The sequence below is a fragment of the Phascolarctos cinereus genome, unplaced genomic scaffold (genome assembly GCF_003287225.1).
Source record: "Phascolarctos cinereus isolate Bilbo 61053 unplaced genomic scaffold, phaCin_HiC Scaffold_2;HRSCAF=192, whole genome shotgun sequence".
Lineage (NCBI taxonomy): Eukaryota > Metazoa > Chordata > Mammalia > Diprotodontia > Phascolarctidae > Phascolarctos > Phascolarctos cinereus.
The window spans coordinates 161,852,804-161,874,365 of NW_027555625.1; the positions used below are offsets into that span (position 1 = coordinate 161,852,804).

At 38.0% G+C, this 21,562-nt stretch overlaps 1 protein-coding gene across 4 annotated transcripts in view; it reads left to right on the forward strand.

Annotated features, from left to right (window-relative positions):
- KIF16B (kinesin family member 16B) overlaps positions 1-21,562 on the forward strand; it is a 350,941-nt gene that overhangs the window by 37,489 nt on the left and 291,890 nt on the right. For all 4 annotated transcript variants that reach the window (XM_020986360.2, XM_078149707.1, XM_020986316.2 and 1 more), the window contains exons 2-6: positions 1,467-1,536; positions 5,831-5,944; positions 8,606-8,722; positions 13,947-14,044; positions 17,043-17,152. In XM_020986360.2, coding sequence (XP_020842019.1) covers positions 1,467-1,536; positions 5,831-5,944; positions 8,606-8,722; positions 13,947-14,044; positions 17,043-17,152 — 509 coding nt within the window. The remainder of the gene's footprint in view (positions 1-1,466; positions 1,537-5,830; positions 5,945-8,605; positions 8,723-13,946; positions 14,045-17,042; positions 17,153-21,562) is intronic.

Genomic DNA, 21,562 nt, shown 5'->3' on the forward strand with positions numbered 1-21,562 from the left:
ACTCAAGGAGTAATCTTTAATAGGTTGATGCCATTTTGGAAGTGTTCCAAGGATTTGTGCTCAGCTCTTTACTATTTTTTGTTGAAGACCTGGGTAAAGGCATAGATGACATGCTTTTCAAGCAAAATTCTAGAAGAGATTGCTAGCATGCAGGATAATGAAGTCAGAATCCAGAAATATATATCAATGGAATAAAATGCAGGGCCAAACAAAATAGAGGGTAATGTTATAGGAATAAATGGAATAAGGATATACAGTCCTATATTTTGGTTAAAAAGTTTTATAAGAACAAGATGGGAAGGGAATAAGCATTTATTAAGTACCTACTGTGTGCCAGGAACTGTGCTAAATGCTCATTTAATCTTATAACAACCCTGGGAGGTGAGTGCTATAATTATTATCCCCCTTTTACAGTTAAGGATACTGAGGCAGACAGAGGTTAAGTGACTTGCCCAAGGTCACATAGCTAGTAAGTGTCAGAGGTCTGATTTGAATTTGGATTTTCCTGACTCCAGGTGCTGTACTCTATCCACTGTGTCACCTACCTGCCTCTAATGGGTCAAGAATGTGTCTCAAAAAGATCTGGGGAGTTTAGTATATTGAAAGCTCAGCATGACCAAGAGTGTGATATGGCATCCAAAAAAGCTCACATGATCCTTACAATAGCTTTGTAAGGAAGGTGGTATTATTACCCCCATTTTATAGATGCGGAAACTGAAGTTTTGAAAAGTAAGGTGATTTGGCCAGGATCATAAAGCTAGTAAATCTGAGATAGTATTTGAACTCAGGTCTTCCTGACTTCAGGTCTATATAAGCTTTGTTAAAGGAATTTGAGAGTTCAGCTTCAAGAAGAGAAAACTTAAGGCACTTTTATGTTGAAGAGGTATTGGAATTGTTCTGCTTGACTTCAGAGAGGAGATTCTGAATGGGAATTACAGATTTAGGCTGAAGATCAAGAAAAACTCCCAAGTTGGAGGTATTCCGGAGTGGAATGGGCTGTCTCAGGATACTAGGTTCATGTCTAATGGTGAGGTTCAAATACAATGCTACGTGGCTCTTTGTCCCGCTTGCAGTGGGAATTCTTGTTTTACTACCGATTGGCCCACTGGAGGCAAGCACTGAGCTCCCTTCCATTCTGGAGATTCTCATTCTTGGTAGATATCCAGAAGACTGGATTTTGTGTCCAGAGAGCATGTTACACAAATTCCTAATGTAGCATTCTTCTTCAATTTTTTATTTCAACAAAAGAGCTTGAGAAAAAAGGCTTGGGAATCAGATCCAGATGAACTTTTGCTAGAAGTTAAAAGTTTACCTCTACACTAGAAAGAATGGTATAATTATCGGTTTTAAATGGTTTTGTGAAATAACTTTACATGCTAATTTAAAAGTAAATGACACCTCTATTTGCAGTGAGTTTGTATAAAGTTCTTTTCTTTATTAACATTGGATTATGTTTTTATTTGCAGGGAAAAAGATTTGGAGGCCAAGTTTATTATTCACATGGAAAAAAACAAAACAACAATCACAAACTTAAAGGCAAGTTCTTTATTTCTCTTTTGAGATCAATAGACTTTATTTTCTTCATGTTTCTGTTTTAATATCTGATCTGAGAGCTGTTTTCTGCCATCCCTCATCTCAGCTTTCTGTCTTCAGATCAGCCATCTCAAGTCACTTTAACACCTAACTTTGACCCAAACTATACTCTGAGGGGATAGAAAAGCAGTTTTGTCTTTCCCCTACTTTCTTTACATCTTCTTTTAGTTGCTGGTGTTGGTTTGGAAGCTAGATTAGATCACCATCTGAAAGCTAGGAGACCAGTTGTATTATTTGTGCTGTATGGTGAGCCTTGACTGGTTCAGAATATTGCATGAACTATATCTGTTTAGGAAAGGGGTGTTACAAGAAATTTCATTTCAGTTCGTGATTTTAGGCTATAGTTTAGTCAACTGGAAAAGTAGGTTCACTAGGAGAAAGTTTAGAAACCTGTCATTTAAAATGAAAACCATTAATGCTGACATTCAGCTGAACTGTTCACCCAGCATATAAGGAAATGTTCCAGGAAGAATGGAAAAGCTTTGTTTGTAATTTCAGCCCTTTTCCATTGTGACTTTGTAGATTTGTGTTCATAAGGCCAGCCCTATTGGCAAACTGTGGTCTTTTTCTGGTCTTGATTGACTTAAGAGAAAGAAGTTCAGATTAGTTCACAGCTCAAGGGACCAAACACTTTGCATTTCAAAGTTGTGTAGCTCTATCCCTTTAGCCAGGGAATACTTTCATCTTCAGAGCTTTTGAGTCACTTGATACCAGACCAACAAGTTTTGCTGTAATTGTATCTGAACAAAAGTTGTCCCTTTGTCCATACCAGTTCCTTGGCCTAAAATGCCTTTCCTTTCCCTCTTCTCCAACCTAGCCTCTCCAGCCTTTTACTTATATAAATCATATTCATTATTCAAGGACCGGTTCAAATCTCACATTTTCTTTGAAGTCCTCTTTGATAGCCCACAGCCAGCTGTCTTCATATAGTACTTAATGCCTATATCATTTGTGATGCAGCACGTGTGACATTTTCACTGAAGTGAGGTATAGTCACAACCCACTGTGTGTAGAGGCCTCACATTTCTTACCTAAACGTGTCAGCACCCCGACTTTCACTGGCTTGGCTTCATTGCACCAACCTGCCCTCAGCTTGGCAAGTCTATTTTCAGGAATGGACCATCAATATATGGTTATATTCTAACTCTCTCAGGGTACTAGGGAATAAGCTCACTAGAAGGGAAATATACTTATCCTATTCACCTCTCTAGCTCTTGAGCCCCAAATCAGTGTGTTTTCTCTCCATCAGTCACTCACAATAATGAAGCTTTTTACTCCTAGGTACTAATATACTAATACAAAAGCATCAGTAGCAAAATATAGTATGAACCTGTATTGTAGTCTCCCAGTGCCTTGTATCTGTGGTGAACAGTAGGCACACACTTAAAGAATCAGGGAAGCACATGTAATTAGAGTAAAGGCTTTATTAGTATTATTGATTAACTCAACTTGAGGTTGTATTGCCCAATCAAAATGGAGCTCTGAGCCCCACAGCTCACCAGAATAGCAAAGCATCTGCAGGGACTCCTCTCTGGTTTTCCTTCTCAAGCCAGGGATGGCAGCAGAGAGCAGTAGACCTTTATGAGAAACTTCACCTTTGTTCAGCTCACCAGGTGTTGCTCGAGGGCTGTAACTGTCGATGGTCTTCTTGGCCAATGATATTAACTCTCTCTTTGACCAGTCAGGAGTCATTAGCTGAAGCCTTTAACAGTTGATGCTCTCTCCCACGGATCCAACAGATCAGGTTTTCGGCTCACCTGAAAAGTAGCTTGTGGCACAGTGCTGGGCCTAGAGTTGGGACATCTGAGTTCAAGTGCAGGGTCAGACACTTATTAGCTGTGTGAACTTTAACCTTTGTTTGCCTCAGTTTCCTCAGCTGTCAAATAGAAATAATAATAACACCTCTCTCCCAGGGTGGTTGTGAGGATCGATTATTACTATTGTTTTTGATAGTGCTTATAAAAAATGGTTAGCACAATGGCTGGCACATAGTAGGTGCTTTATAAATAAATGCTCATTTCCTTCCTCTTCACGTCCCATATGCTGTGTCCTCAATTTCTTCTCCTCAGGTTTCTATGTCAAGTTCTTTTATGAACTGTCTCCTAAACCCTTCATTGGCTTAAATGAGACCCTCCTGATGTCCACTCACTTGCTTTTTACTTAAAAATTTCATAACTTTCCAAATTTCCCCTCTCACATTGATAGTCCTTCAAAATCATGCTGCTCTCCAAATGTTTACATAATTTTCCATTTTTTAGTTTTCCCTCTGTAATTATAAAGAGGAAGAGAAGGAAATAAGCACTTATTAAATACTATGTGCAAGCATCAATGTTCTGTCATTTGATCCTTGCAATTACTGTGGGAGGTGGGTACTATTAGTATTCCTATTTTACAGATGAGGAAGCTGAGGCAAACAAATTATGTGAGTTGCCCAGGGTCACAGAGCTAGTCTCCCTGGCACTAGGCCCAAGCTTTATCCACTGTGTCAGCTGGTTATATGCAAATTAACTGTTACCTATCATGCTTGTAGCTCTGAAGTATTCCATGTAGTCCTTCACCTCTTTGATGCTCTTGAAACTGTTTTTTTATGGCCATGTTTCTCTAGTATTGAAAAAAGATATTTCTTTGTTTTTTTTTTAAACACTGAATTCTTCCCAAACAAGGAAGGCAACATTCCACGTTGTTCACAAAGAGATTTGAGTGTTTATATTTTACGTTATAGATATTTTTCTGTCTAAAACTGTCAAAATCTTGTCTGAAAGCAATTTCTACTATACCTATGTTATTGCTTCTCTTTCATAGGAATAGTTCATATATTCTATTTAGAATCATAGGATCATAAGAGCATAGATCTTGCACTGGAAGGGACCTCACAGGCCACCTAGTTCAGCTTACTTATTTTACAAATAAAGAAATTGAAGCCCAGGGAGTTGTCCCAGGTCATATAGCTAATATGTGTCAAAGGCAGGATTTGAACCCAGTCGTCTGACGGTCAGTGGTCAGAATTACACTTTCTTATATACCTGTGTTTTTTCCAACTAGATTGTAAACATCAGTCATAGGGACCAAGACTTACTACACCTTTGTATCCTTCATAATGCTTAGCATAGTGCCTTATTAAAAAGTTGTGTTGAATAGCTAAATGAATGAATACACATTCATTAGTTGAAAGGGACTGAAACCTACAAGATGTTTATAGTCTAAAAGGTGTCCCAAATAGTTCTATTTTACACCTTTTCCCTTTCTTTATGCATATGAAATCACTTTTTAAAAAAATCATCTGTTTCATTGATCAACCAAAGATGTCAAGATTCTTAATACTTTTATAGGATTTTTTCACCACGAAAAGTGTGTAGGAAAATATATTGTTTGTTCAGTAAAAATTTATTAAGTGCCCATTATGATTAAGATATATGGCAGATCAATTGAAGATTACAAAGATGTATGAGCTATAGTCCCTGTCCTTAAGAAATTTATATTTGAGATGTCATAACAATATGAGGGAGGCTATTGCAAATGTCATTTGATTAAATACAAACAAAATATTGTATTTGTGGAGAACTGAAGTGATGACTTTTGGTTGGGGAAGTCAGAGGTGTTCAGAGGTCCTAGTTCTAGAGCTGAATGGGATGTTGTAACTCATCTTGTCCAGTCTCTTAGAGCTGTGGCCCACAGAAATTAAGGACCTGCCCAAAGTCACACTGGTGGCAAAGCTGGGATTTGAACCCAGGTCTTTGATTCTGAATCCTTCCATGTAACCTACTTTCTTCTAAGCCTTCATAAAGGCAGTAACATTTAAGTGGGGCCTTGGAATCATGACATTTTAGCAGTGGAAAGGATCTTAGAGATCATCTAGGACCTGAAAGGTGAGTAATATTATGGCAATTAGATATGGAGGATGGTGTGTATTCAGAGTAATGGGTAGGGCATGAGCAAAGATGTGGGAAAGGGAAAACACGAATTCTGTTTGGGGAACAGTGGGAAGATCCAGCTTGTTTAGATCATAGTATTTGTGTAGAAGCATAGCAGAAAATGAGTCTGGAGATGTAAGTTTAGGCAAGATTGTGTGGTAATGAATTCCTGGGCAAAGAGTTAAGACTTCTTTAGAAAATGGAAACCACTAGAGGTTTTTGAGCGGAGAAGTGGTACTTCTAGGAAGATTGCTCTTGTTTCTGGAGTACTTTGCATGTCAAATGGCAATGTTTATTTATTTGTTTGTTTTTTTTTCCCTTTCTAGATTCCAGAGGGAGGGACTGGAGATACAGGAAGAGAACGTACCAAAACCTTTACTTATGACTTTTCCTTCTGTTCTGCTGATTCTGAAAGTCCAAATTATGTTTCTCAAGAAATGGTATGAGTTCTGAAATCTAAGTGTGTTTATCTTCGTGTTGCACATGTTATTTTTATATTGCTGATCTTCTTCCTAAAATTTTCTGTTACTAATTTACATATATGAGTATGCAAAAAGATTTCTTCAGTGTTTGGGAATTCCCTGTGTGGGAAGCACCTCCAGTCTGTCCATGACTTACTAGCAAAGTATTAGGGAGGTACCCAAAGCACAAAGGAATGAAATTATTTTTTCCCCAACATCACAAAGCTAGGAGGAGTCAGAAGCATGGGTTGGGGTGGACATAGGGCTTTCTGACTTCCAGCCTAGTGCTGTAGCTACTAATCACACTACTTCTGCCCATTTACATAAACTTAGCAATTGCTATTGAGGCAGGTAGGTGACACAATAGTTTTCAGTACTGGATTTGCTGACCAGAAGACCTGAGTTTGAATACTCCCTCATATTTCTTACTAGCTTTGTGACCAGGAGCAAGTCATTTAATTTTTGTAAGCCTTAGTTTCCTCACACGTAAAAAGGAGGTAACAATAGCACCTATCTCACAGTGTTGTGAAGAACAGATGACATAACACACGTGGCATATGCACACCTTAGAAGTGTTATATAAATAATACTATTTCTTGATTCTTAATTATTGATGTCTTAAACCTGATAATTTTGTGCTACGATCAGGTCTCTTTTGTTCATCTTTGTATGTTATCAAATTTCTTTAAAATTGGTTTTCATATTAGCATTGTGAAAATACCATGAGAAGGGAGACTTATCAGCAGGCAGCTAAGCAGAAGCAAGTTGGCCTCTTCATTGTTTTTCTCTTGTAAAGAATAGTTCTTGTTCTTAGCTTTTAGACTAAATCCATAGTTTCATGCGCCTTCCATTTCCCATTTGTGTGAGACAGATGCTGATACGTGTGATGTCATACAGTCAGTCAGCAAACACCTATTATGTGCTATGCATGGTGCCTTCTAGTCCTGTCTGTGTAATGTCTGTGTAACTTTGGACAAATTACTTAATGTCTCTGTGCTTCAGTAATATCCATTGGTTGGACCTGGGCTCCTAGGCAGAAATGTTAGAAAAAAATGCTTGTACCATTTGTTTAATTGCAAAACAGATTAAGAAAAAAAGAATATCTGATTGCTTTGGGCATGTTTACCTTCCGTTGATAGAAGTGGAGTAAGATAAAGGAATGGGGGCATTGTGCTTTAAGAGAATAAGAGTAATACCTATAGCATGGTGTAATGGAGAGTAGGTCAGGTTTGGAGCCAGCCAGACCTGCGTTCAGGGTCGCCAAGTGTTTTAAGACTTTAAGTTACAGAGATAGGTGGTAGAGGGAGCTTCTACACCAGGAAGTCCCTAAACTGTGATTAAATTCTTGTGGGAGAAAAATGCATATAACAAGTGGACTAGATGGCCTCCAACCTTCCTTCCCACAGGAAGATTCCATGATTCTAACCAAGAGTATCAGTAGTGTCCCCTATTAAGAGCTGGGCTGCCAGGTGGCCAAAATGCCAGAGGCTCTTAGCTTTTGTTAATTGCACAACAGAGAGTTCTCTACTGCCTGAAGTTTCCTTTCTTCACCACTCCCCACCCCATAACATGAAGGGGATGTTTGGGAGGTATTTTCACTCATGAGCAGTCTTTAGCTACTTAGAACTGTACTTTTGGTAAATCTGAGTTTAGAGCCATTCAGTATTTGTTCTTTTAACAGATTTGTTTTCTTGATGCATCGAAATATGGTAAGAAAAGTGTATGCCCTTTAAAAATTCTGAAAGAATGATAAAATATTTATAGATCTTCACTATTCCCCCCTTTATCCTTGCCCACCTCCCTCCAACGCAATAGATCCTTACAGCTGTTCCCTTACAGCAGTCTTCAGTCACTTTGTTTTGGAAGCTCAGTCTTCTGCCTTTGCCTATAGAGTCCTGGGGGATTTCTTAGGAATAGACTTGGGTTTATGCACTGTTTTATTGGGTTGGAAGCAGCTTCTTAAAGCCCCCAACTCTTAAAGCAGTTGAGAGTCCTTATATCCCTAGGGAGTTTTGCCTTAGGCTTCAGTCTGAATGAGCAAGTGTTCTTGTTATGTAGCAGAGCTTGGTATTTTGGAACATCTTAGTAACACTTCCTTGTCAATTAGGGCTGATGTAGTCTGTGTCCATGGCCTAGCTAGATCTATGTGACTTGGCACTTTACTAGAACAACCGCAACCTTAGGTTGCCATACAGAACCTGACAGTGGTGAGTTTAGTCATTAAAGCATTACGTATGTACAATCAATCAATAAACTCAGTGATAACTTTGAGAGATAATTGATTTATATTCATAGATAGGTAACTGGACCATTCAGTAACAGAGTTGGGCTATAATTCCTGGATGCCATACCTTTTAGACTTTTAATACTTAGTTGGAGAAAATTGCAACAAAATTAAATTAAAAAAATTTTATATCAATCTGAAATGGTAAATTGTTATACTTTAAAGTCTTCCTTATTTACATTTCAGGAATTCTACTTTAACCTGCTTTAGTATAAACACTTTTTTTCTTTATCAAAATCAGGGATACATGTTTTGTCATAATTTGTACCATGGTGGTTTATAGTTATTTAAAAGTATTAGAAGGTGTGTTTTTGTGATCTGTAATGATTGCAGGTTTTTTTTTCTTTTACTTTCAGGTTTTCACAAATCTTGGCACTGATGTCTTACAGTCTGCATTTGAAGGTTATAATGCTTGTGTCTTTGCCTATGGGCAAACTGGATCAGGGAAGTCTTACACTATGATGGGAGATACTGTACGTTATTTACATTGTGTGGAAACAAAATTTATTTATAATTACTTCCCTCTTAGGACTGATACTCTCTTCTGTTCTGTCTCCTTGATCTGCACCAATTTGGTTTTTATGTTCTGCTCATTCTGTAGTAATAGGATAAGGCCAAGTAATAAGTTGGACTAAATTTCCTTGGAGAGATGTTAAATTAGAAATAGTTTTAAGTGCATAAATATGAATAATGGATGCAAGTCCTAGCCTATTTTCTTTTTTAAAAAGTTTTTATAATCTTATCAAAAAAGTACTCTGGGCTTAAAAGTAATTTATGCTGCTCTTTTGCCAACAATTTTAAATAAAATCTATTTAACTTTTTTCTTTTAAAAACAGTTTTACATGTTTCCAGTTGGAAAAGACTCATTTAAAAAAGCTGTATCTTTGGAAGAAAGACATTATATAAATCCAGTAAATCTATTTGATAAAAAGTCTGGGGAGGCTGGACCACAGAGATTAATAGAATGTAATAATGAATTGACTCCAAAAAACATAGAGATGGAAAAAAAATAGATCAAATATTACATCTGTCTATCTCATACATTACTATTAAAATCTATTATAAGCTAACCATGTGTTTTCACCTCTGTATCTGTTCTAGACTTACAAGGTGTAGGGATCCTTTACTTTCTAAAGCTCATAATGAAAATGACTGGCAGTTATTGCAAATGTATGCAAAAAAGCTATGTAAAATGTGAAGTGTGAAAACACAGAAGGGATTAAGGAGCTCTAAATGTTTTGTTGCTTATTCTCAGGCATCTAAAATAAGGATATTGTTAAGTTTCTTAAATGTAAATACTGAACTTGAAGAATTTCCATGTGAGCTTTACTACTTTATTCTCACTGAGTCATTGAGGAAGTTCTAGCCCTTACACCTGGGGCTCCAGGGCTCAGCCCCTGGCCTCTCCTCCTCTGTACAGTGAGGACATTGGGCTAGGTAGTCTCTAAGGTCCCTTCTGGCTCCACTATTCATCATACGGGTCTGGGGTTCAGAGAAGAGGTAGAACTTTAAGAGTTGTCTGAATTATGGAAGTGAGTTGGTTTGTGAGCTGAGTCTCACGTAGCTACTTGGAGAGCATCAAAATAAAGATTTCTAGCTTTAATATTCAAAACTCAATAAAAGTGATATTTGCATATGAATTCTCACATAGCTAGCTTAGGCATTTATGAAGTAGGCTATGAATAGCAAGATTTTATTTGGAATTAGGATAGATTATACATAATTTGGGTCTTTATTTTTTTCAGTGAGAAAATAAAATGAGAGCGCCTCAGTTTCTTGTACTGTAAAATGAGGCTTGGATTCAGCCTCCTTTGGGGGTTTTCCCTCCTCTTCTTGCCCCCTAAGTGTCCCTGGTCCCCAAGGCTCTGTCATAGGTCCCTTTTACTGCACTGAGTGCCCTGGTAGTCTTATTCATTTTCACAGTTTCAGTTATCAGCTAGGCAGGTGACTCCCAAGTCTTTATATCCACATCTGTTCTCTCTCCTGAGCTCCAGTCCCATGTTTCCAGTTGCCCATTTGACATTTCCAGCCACATGTCCCACTAGATCTTTAAATTTAACTTGTCCAAAACTGCATTCACATCCTCTAACCCTGCTCTTCAGTCCTCCCCTCCCCCTTTACCCTCATCCTATAACCCTCCCTCCAGCTTCCCTAATTTCTGTTGAAGGTACTACCACCTAAGTAGTCATATGGACTAACCTCAGAGTTGGCTTTAAATCTTCCCTGCCCATCTGTCAATTGGCTTCCAAGTCTCATTGATTCAAGCACCACTCTGATTCTCTTTCTATCTGTTACTCTTCAGTAACATTGCCATCATCTTTGCCAGGTCCTCCTTGCCTCTCGTCCTGTACTCTTTGTGATACTCATTCCTGCCTTCAGTCTTTCCTCTTCCTCATACAGCTGCCAAAGTAATCTTACTGATGTAGAGTTCTGACCATGTTACTCTTCTGACAAAAACCCTCAGTGACTAATTACAGACTTCTGAACCCAGCACTTTGGGCTCCCTGCATTTCGCTCCAGCTTACTTTTCTAGCCTTATTTCTCTCTATGCCTCTTCATATACTCTGTCACTTTTTGTTCCCATATCTTGTCCTGTGTGCTCATCGCTTAGTACATTTAAGCGGTCTGTGTTCCAGCCATGCTTCCTCCCCATCTCTGCCTGTTAAAATTTTTTTTCCTTAAAGGCCCAGCTCAGGTGCCACCTTATCCATTAAGTTTTCCCTGATGCACCCAGCTGAAAGTGATTTCTCTTCCTATTTCTTGTAGTGCTGTCTAGATTTACAATTTTCAGTTTATCACAGTCTATCTTGTATTATAATAATTAATAAAATTTTGTCAAGATTACTTGCTGGTCATAACACACTCTTTTTTCAAAAACCCAGAAGGCAACTCTTCATATGGACATCACCAGACATCAACATAGAAATCAGATTGATCATATACTTTGCAGTCAAAGGTAGAGAAGCTCTGTATAGTCAGTTAAAACAAGACGTGGTGCTGACTGTGGCTCAGATCATGAATTTCTTATTGCAAAATTCAGACTTAAAATGAAGGAAATAGGGAAAACCATCGGATTATATAGGTATGACCTAAATAGCATCACTCATGAACATGAAGTAAAGGTGAGGAATAGATTTAAGGGATTAAGTCTGGTAAATAGAGTGCTTGAGGAACTGTGGACAGAAGGTCACAATATTGTAGAGGAGGCAACAACAAAAACTGTTCCAAAGAAAAAGAAGAGCAAGAAAGCAAAATGGCTGTCTGGTGAGGCTTTACAAATAGCTGAGGAAGAAAGGAAAGTGAAAGGCAAAGGAGAAATGGAAAGATATACTCAACACAGAATTTCAGAGAATAGCAAGAAGAAAAAGGTTTTCTTAAATGAATAATGCAAAGGAATAGAAGGAAATAATAGAACAGGAAAGACAAGAGATCTCTTCAAGAAAAATAGAGATATCAAGGGATGGCTAGGTGGCACTAGATAGAGCACCAGCCCTGGAGTCAGGAGGACCTGAGTTCAAATCCGGTCTCAGACCGGACACTTGACACTTACTGTGTGACCCTGAGCAAGTCACTTAACTCCAATTGCCTTGCCAAAAAAAAAAAAGGAAAGAAAAAAAGCAAAATAGAGCTATCAATGGAATGTTTCATGCAAAAATAGGCATGATAGAAGACAAAAATGGTAGGGATATAACACAAGCAGAGGAGATTAAGAAGAGGTGGCAAGAATACATACTAGAACTATACAAGAAAGGGTGTGGTTACTGATCGATCTAGAGCTAGACATCCTGGAGACTGAAGTCAAGTGGACCTTAGGAAGCATCGCTAACAATAAGCATAGTGGAGGTGATAGAATTCCAGCTGAGCTGTAAGATGATGCTATTAAACTGCTATACTCAACATGCTGGCAAATTTGAAAAACTCAGCAGTGCCACTGGATTGGAAAAGATCAGTTTGCATCCCAATCTAAAGAATGCCAACAAATGTTCAAATTACTGCATAATACACTCATTTCACATGCCAGCAAAGTTATGTTCAAGATTCTGCAATCTAGGCTTCAGCAATATGTGAAGCAAGAATTACCAGAAGAGCTGGGTGATTTTTGAAGAGGCGAAGGAACTAGAAACCAAATTTCCAAAGTTTGCTGGGTTATGGAGAAAGCAAAAACATCTTCTGCTTCATTGACTATACTAAAGCCTTTGACTCTGTGGATCACAACAAAATATGACAAGTCCTCAAAGAGGTAGGAATGAATACCAGATCATCTTACTTGTCCCCCGAAGAACCTGTATGTGAGTCAGGAAGAAACAGAACTGAACATGGAACAACTAATTGGTTAAAGATTGGAAACGGAATATGACAAAGCTGTATATTGTCACTGTATATTTACTTAACTCATGTTCAGAGTACCTCATGTGAAATGCCAGAGTGGATGAATCAAAAACTGGAATTAAGGTTGCTGGGAGAAATGTCAACAATCTCAGATATGCAGATGACACAACGCTGATGGCAGAAAGTGAAGAGGAATTAAGAAGCCTCTTGATAAGGGTGAAAGAGGAGAGTGTAAAAGCTGGCTTGAAGCTTAACATTAAAAAAAAAAACTCCTCAAAACCAGGTAAGATCTTGGCAATTGATCTGATCACTTCCTGGCAAATAGAGGGAGAAGAAATGGAAGCAGTGTCAGATTTTATATTCTTGGGCTCAGAGATCACCGCAGATGGCCACAGTGGCCATGAAATGAAAAGATACTCGGTCCTTAGAAGAAAAGCTATGTCAAATCTGGACAGCATGCCAAGAAGCAGAGATAGTACCTTGCCGAAAAAATGTTTGTATAGTCAAAGCTATAGTTTTTCCAGTAGCAATGTGTGGCTATGAGAGTTGGATTATAAGGAAAGCTGAGCACCATAGAATCAAAGCTTTTGGATTGTGGCACTGGAAAAGACTTTTGAGAATCCCTTGGACAGAAAGGTGATTAAACCAATCAATACTTAAATTAATTGAGGCTATTCACTGAAGGGTCAAATACTGAAGCTGAAGCTTAAATACTTTGGCTACATAATGAGAAGATGGGACTCATTGGAAAAGACCCTGATGTTGGGAAAGATTGAAGGCAAAAGGAAAAGAGGATGGCAGAGGATGCGATGGATAAATAGTGTCATAGAAACAATGTACATGAAGTTGGACAGATTTTGAGAGAATAGTGGAGGATAGGAGGCCTGGCGTGCTGTGGTCCATGAGGTCACAAAAAGTTGGATATGACTAGAGAACTCAACAACAGCCTTGCATTATACTTATTTGTGGACCTATCTTATTTTCTCTATTGGTTTTTAAACTCCCTGAGGGGTGGGATTATGTTGTTTTTCATTCTTATATGTATTAGGCCCTGTACTTTGCATATGTCTGGTGCTTAACTGAATTAGATATTCATAGTGTAGCATTGAATCCATTAATGGAAGATAGAATTTGAGCCAGAAGAGACTTATGAGATCATCCAGTAAAACTTATTTTATATATGAGGAAACTGAGGCCTATAAAGACTAAATGCTTTTCCCAGAGTAAATTAACTGTTAAAGCTAGAACTGTAATCCATGAACCTATGACTGGCTGTGGAACCTCCAGTGTTCTTTTTTCCTGTGTATTCAGTTGGAGGTTGTTTGTGTTGCAAGAAATTATTTGATCAATTCTTGATTCTTATTACAGGGTGATTCTGGCTTAATACCTCGAATTTGTGAAGGTTTGTTCAGTCGTATAAATGAAACTACAAAATGGGATGAAGCATCTTTTCGAACTGAAGTCAGGTGAGTTTGGTTTAGATTGGATTTCTAGATCAAGGTGGTCCTTTTCTTAGCAGGCCCACTTTCATCCATCCCTTATAACTATACCTTTACCTGGGAAGGGCATATGATTACAGGGAATCTCCTTTTCCCCCTTTTGTTGTCATTTGGCTATTTTCTCCTTCCCTTCCTATGACACTGAAGGCCCAGTTCAGGTTGGGACTGCAGTGGTAGTCATAGAAAGCAGGAAGAAGGAGGCAGAAAATAGTAGTAAACATTGTCTCTCAAATAGCCCCTTTCTCCTCCCTTTCTCCTAACATTTGCCTCCTCGGCATTTGTCTAGCCCAGTCCACCCCACTTAGTCTAGAGAGACTGTGTCCTATTTTTCACTCTTAAGAACCCACATTTATTCCAGCTTCTTAGAAGAAACACTTAGGATAGCTTTGATTTATCTGAAATTTAGATGCATTAACATACAGACATCTAGCAGTAACACGAATAAGTGATTTCATTTTTTACTAATGGTCTAAGAAAAAAAAAATGAGGAAGAAATGGAGCCTTTGTACTTTGTGTCTGTTTATTTCTTGTGTCTGTCCCCACAAACCCTTAGAAAAATCACAAAGGGCCATATATGCAAGACTAGATTTTGTTCTCCAATGGGTCTGGGAAATAGAGAAACTTTTTCTTTTGGATAGATTTTTATTGATATTGTTTTCTTAAATCACATACATTCCCTAACATAAATCCTTAAGCCTCCTTTAAAAGGGCTTTTCCTTATACTAAATAACAAAAAAAGAGGGAAGAAAACCAGCCTAGTGGAAACTAACCAACACATCAAGAAAAATCTGACATTGTTTGCGGTGTTCCACAGCCATGGGTCCCTTCTTCTTTAAAGGATGTGGGGAGGTACCTTTTCAAATCTTTTTTTGGGGCCCAAGCTTGGTCATTATAATTTTTACAGTGTCAGTCAGCTATTACTTATTAAGTGCCTGCTATGGGCCAAGCACTTTTTTTTTGCTAAGCTCTGGGGACACTAAGAAAAGTGAAAAACAATGCCTGATCTCAAGGACCTGACAGTCTGATGGAGGAGATAGCATGAAAGCAACTTTATACTAACAGGATCTATACAAGATGGATTGGAGGTAGTCTTGGAGGGGAGGCATTAAGATTAAGGAGGACGAGGAAAGATTTCTTACAGAGGTGGAATGTAGCTGCTACTTAAAGGAAGCCAGGAGTCAGTTATGAGGAGGGAGAGCATTCTAGGCATAGGCAACAGTCAGTCAAAATACTCCAAAGTCAGGGGATGCGAGTGTTGTGTTGAGGAACAGCAAGGAGGCCAGTGTCACTGGAATGGTAAGGAGAGGCCAAGTTATGAAGGGCTTTAAAAGCCAAATAAAAGGTTTTACATTTGATCCTGGAGATAATAAGGAACTGTTAGAGTTTATTGAATGGGCGTGTGTGGTGTCTATGTGATATGGTCAGACTTACAGTTTAGAAAGATTAGGATGTTGTTCTTTCCATTCACATTGGTGTAGTTTTTGTGTATATTACTTTCCTGGTTCTGTTTACTTTACTTTGCATCAGTTCATATAAATCTTCATCCGTTACTCTGTCGTCACAGTTCAATTATATTCATATGTTACGACTTATTTAACAATTTCAAAATGGATGAGCATCTGCTTTGTTTATAGGTCTTCGCTACTACAAAGTATTGCTCTAAATAATTTAAGTATTTATTATTATAATTTTTTTTTTCACTGACTCCTTGGAGTATTTGCCATCTTTTGATCAAAGGCTATAGCCATTTTAGCCATTTTCTCAGCATAATTACAAATTACTTTCTAAAATGGTTATATCAATTTATATATGTGACAATAATACATTAGTGTGCCAGTCTTTCTACAACTCCTAAACATCATTATTTACAGTCTTTTATTTTCTTTGGTAATTTTCTGAGTATGAGTTGAAACCTTAAGGTTGTTTTGATTTTAATTTTGCTTATTAGTAGAATTCTTTAATATGGTTGTTAATAGTCTGCAATTCTTTTGTCAACTGTTCATTTTCTTTGAACACTTAACTATTGAGGATAGGAGAAGAAATTCTTAAATAGGTGGCGGCTGTGAAAAGGGGAGGAGAAAGCCAGTCTCTGGGGTCTTCAGAAGAAAAAGGCAATGATAGGAAATCTGCTCATGGCTAAGAGGTATCCCTGTGGTTAGCACTAGTGGGAATCCTTGGTATTTGACAGCTCTTCATCATGAGAATTCATGGAGGCTCTGTAGTTCCTTATGCCCTATTGCCATGTCTTACTACCTTTCCTTACAAGTACATCCCTCCCCTACTCAGTTGCCTCACAATATTAATGTAGAGCTGGGCAGATGTCACTGGGGAAAGGGGATGTTTATGGAACCACTACAGATGGAACTCATCTGTGGTGGTTAGATTCTTTAATATTTCCCTTTAGGTCCATTATAAACTTTTGTGGGGCTTGCCAGAGAACCTGACTCCTATGTTATAGTATTTCCAGAGAACATGCCTTTCAGATTTTAAAGCTACTGACTTAAGACTTTTGGAACCCAGTTTGTGTGTGAGTTGGGTGGAGCTTGCCTGAATTGGTTTTGTGTGATACTGTCACTGTAGTTCTGGCCTGATCTTAGGAATCTTGTAGCTTCCTTTCACAGATAATCTGCTATTCTGCTCATTTGTGATAGTTGAAGAAACAAAACTTTTTGTCTTTTTAATGAGTTGCCTAGACAGCGTCTGTACCATCTAAATATGAACTAATTAGATGAGTGTATTTGGCATAGGGAAATTACCCCAGATAGGTGAGTCCTTGGCTTCTAAGTGTGACTGTGTTACACTGCCACTGTGGCTTTGATCCTCATGGGAATGTCTGTAAGCTTCCTATTTTTGGTAAGAAAATTACAAATTCATTCTATACTTATATTATGCTCTCCAATTAGAGTTGAAATTTATATGCATTAAAAATATTGAAATGTAAATTAATTTAAATCCAATTTTTTAGCTACCTTGAGATCTATAATGAACGTGTGAGAGATCTACTTAGGCGGAAGTCATCCAAAACCTACAATTTGAGAGTTCGTGAGCATCCCAAAGAAGGACCTTATGTTGAGGGTAAGAACACTTATTTCATAACTTTCTGCTTTTGGATATTAGTATAAAGTTTTAGAAAAGTATTGCTTATGAAAGAAAAAATGGATTCTTGGTCTTTTCCTTTCACACTCGAATTGCATAAATTCTTATGTACTTATTTAAAATAAAACTATTCAGCCAAGTTAGGAATCCCAGTGCTGCTGTGAAGTGCTCTGGCTTTGGAGTCAGAGGACCTGGGTTCAGGCAGTGGCTCTGCTACTAGCTGTGTGACCATAGTCAAGTCACAAAGCCTTTCTGGGTCTCGTTTTCTTCCTCTGAGGTCTCCTCCAGCTCTCAGCTTATGATCTGTATTTCTCCTCATATACTCTCCATTCCAACCCAGTTGACCTACTTGCTGATTCCCATCCTCTGTGCCTGAAATGTTTTCCCTCCACTTTTTTCCCCCTTCCACTTTTTGGAATCCCTAGCCCCCTTAAAGGCTCAGCTCCACATTCCGCACTATACCTTTGGTGATCACCCCAACTTGTCAGTCATTTTTGGCTCCTCTCTTCCATTTACATTATATTTACTTAAGTTTGTACAAGTCTTTTTCCCTCCAGTAGAATATATACTTCTTGAGGGCAGGTGTGGTTTCATTTTTGTCTTTGTATCCTCAGTCCTTGTGGTAGGCACTTGATAAATGCATATTGAATCGAGTCTTGTGAAATGATTCTTTGAAATGTTTAAGTAGCCAAACTAGTTTTTTAAGCCCTTGTTTTATGTATTAAGTAAAACCCCCCAGGTTTGAAGATTAATTTACAAATGTTTTCGTACAGGGTAAGTAATCTCTGCTTTGTGCTACAGTTAAAGCTATTATTATTATTCTTGAAGTAGAGTTGCCTGCTCTCTATATTTATTGCCTCAATGACCCATAATGATAATAAAGAGGTTCTTAGAGTTCTTACCATGGAAAGACATTTGTAGTATTGACTGTGAGTGTTTTTTTAAAAAGATATTTATGCTGTCCATTTAAAAATTTAAGTGGCAAGATTAAAGTGTAAATAGGATCTGTATTGCTCCACTTCATCATTTTCCAAAATTGAATTTTTATTAAGTGAGTGTGCTCATACTAGTTTATACATGAATGAGAGGGACCAAAGACTTATAGATTGCACATAAACTCGTATCTCTATATGGCAAACACTGTCTTTGTGGAAGGAATGTGTAGGTGCTGGACATGGCAAGCTCCACTTAATTTCCATGAAAATGAAATGGCTTATATTTTATAGACAGGAAAGAACTGATTATTGTGGAAATTATCCCTGAACCATCTACCTAAATGCAGTCTGTCAGTGAATCAGAGCTAAAATCAGAATTAGTAAAAACACAAAAGGAAAGAATGGGGCAGCTAGGTGGCACAGTGGATAGAGCTCCAGCCTTGGAGTCAGGAGGACTGGAGTTCAAATCTGGCCTCAGACACTGGACACTTACTAGCTGGGTGACCTTGGGCAAGTCACTTGACCCCAATTGCCTCCTTCCCCCCCCAAAAAAAGAATAATAGTAAGAAGAAAGTGATATAGGATTGAAACAACAAAACTTTAAAATAATTAAACAAGTAATTGAAAATTTAAAAAATGGGAAGGAGATTATATAAATAACATAAACACTGAATATAATAATTTTGTTACCAAGTTTGTTCACAGTTAATTACCACAACAAGGAGACCCACAGAGCCTAAAAGACTTCTTGAGAGTAGGGATTGTTTCATTCTTTGCATTTGTATCCTGAGTGCCTACCACAGTCCCTATTGAGGTGCTTAGTAAAATTTATTAATTGATTGATTGTCACTAATAATCTGGCTTACTTGCCAGATAGAGAACTAATTTGTTTAATTGTACAAAAAACAACGATTATGAGTAGGGCCCCATAAAGCAAAGAGAAACAGTGGAAGTTAAAACCAGTTTAAAGAAATTTTAATAAGACATCCAGCGAAGCAAATTCATTCTAAGAGTGCTCAGAGTTGAAAATAAAAAGGCTACAAATGGGAATAAAATGAAAAGAACTTGCAGAGATCATTATAACAGACTTTTTTGTCCATCAAGTATAGTAGAACCACTATACTTGGATTCTGACTTCATAGTCCTAGATGTCAGTCTAATGAAATACATTCAGTAAACACTTAGCAGTGTGCCAGGCATTGTGCTAGGTGCTGGGGATACAAAGAAAGGCAAAAATGGGCCTTGCCTTCAAGGAGCTCACCTTCAAATGTGGAAGGAAACATGTGAATAATTAAGTACATGAAAGCTATACCCGGAATATATGGAAGATAATCTCAAAGGAAGGGGCTAGCATCAGTGTGGATCTGGAAAGGCCTCCTGTTAGAAGATGGGATTTGAGTTGGATTTTGAAGGAAGCCAGGAAAACTATTAGGTGGCGGTGAGGAGATAGAGCGTTTTAAGCATTTATGGGAAATAGCCAATGCAAAGTCATGGAGTTCTGTGTGTGAGGGAACTGCATGTAGGCCAGAGTCACTTAATTCTAGAGTGTTTGGAGGGGAGAAGAATTCAAGAAGACTGGAAACAGAGGAAGAAACCAGGTTATGAAGAACTTTCACTGTCAGGGGATTTTATGTTTGATCCTAGAGATAGAAGTGACCTGCGAGACAAGATTGACCAGTGGGGTGACGTGGTCAGACTTGTACTTTAGGATGATCACTTTGGCATCTAAAAGGAGGATGGGTTAGAGTGGACGGAGACTTGAGGCAGAGAGACCAATTCAAAGGCTCTTTCTATAGTCTAGGTGAGAGCTGGTAAGAGGCTGTTGGTGGCTGTGTGACTACTTTTACAAGCAATATCTAACAATGGGACATATCTTTAACATTTTACAGTTACAAGACAGAGAATGTAAAATCTTATTATGCTTATTGTTTGTTGATTTTAAAAAGCATTTTATTTAATCAAAACAAAACAAAAACCACACCACCTTGCAGACTATTTTAAAACAAGGTGTCTCATTTTTATATCAAAACCATTCAGGTTTTCTTAGAAGTATAATAGCAGCTCCGTGGGCTGCTCTAATAAAAACAAATGTGCCACAAGGAAGGACGATATATATTCACCCAAAAAAGTGTGGATGATGAGGGCCTCCAGATACATCTGTTGGATCACATTGCACAGTTTTCACTAAGCCCCAGAATGTTACAGTGCCTCCTGGCAGAATTCTATAATCGCTTAAAGGAGTTTGGCCAGTCTTTTTACACTGGAGAGTCCAAGAGGACGAAAAGTTTTTGTTGCCCAGATTTTGACACACATTTGGATGGACACCCTACATCTATTAGTATGTATATCTGGAAAAGACAATGCAGATGGATGATGAGTTGAGCCCAGAGTTGAACAGGTGGAGGAGCATGGGCTGAGTTTCTTTTGGGAAATGGCAAAACTCCTTCATTGATCCCTAACCTTTCTACAGACCCAGCTTTTTAATACTCCTAACTTTCTACTAGTGTTGCTATATGGAAGCATGGAACACAGATGACTCCAAAGAGCTAATAGAGAATGGCAATAGAGAGGCTTGTATGGTGAGTGTGAACAGATAGTAACATGAAACCAGTGAGGAAATCTGATGGAAAAAAAAAGGCATAAAAGATGTCATCAAGGAATTACACTGTATAAGAAGAAAAAGGTCTGGTCATTTATAAAGGGATTGATGGCGGGTAGAAAGCCAGAGTGATCCACTAGCACCGTGACAATGTCAAAAGAAATCAAGAAAGGCCTCCAAAATATTAGGTTAACCCTCTGTGGTGAACTTGAGGGAGGGCACCAGTAAGATTCATAGTGGATGGGCAGCCATAGTTGGAACATGCAGGTGAAAACTCCCAAATCTGTCTTATTACAGATAATTTTAGAGTACTGAATATACTTCAGAGTGTTCATAATCTCATTTTTTATGGATACTCCTTCAAATGGTGCAGATTGTGAACTATTCTCATACTCTCATCCTGTAGCTCTTGTCTAGTCTAGCCAGTATACTGAGGAGCTTTATTCTAGAATCATATGATTGTAGATTTTGAGTTAAAGGAGACCTTTAGTCCTTTTATAGATAAGAAAACTGAGGCTTAGAGAATTGAAGTCAAGTGTCTGAGGTCATATAGCTTGTTGGCAGAGCTGGGACTTGGTGATCCTTTCTATTTAGTATTTTATTTTTCCCCAGTTACATGTAAAAACAATTTTTAACATTTCTTATTAGAACTGTGAGTTCCAAATTCTCTCCCTTCCTCCATTCCCCTCCCCCCCACAATGAGAAGGCAAGCAATTTGATATAGGGTGTACATGTGTAGTCATGTAAAACATATCCGTAATAGCCTTGTAAAAGAAAACATAGACAAAAAACCCCCCAAAACTCAAGAAAGTTAAAAAAAATTTTTTTTATTAATTTATTTAGATTTATCGATAG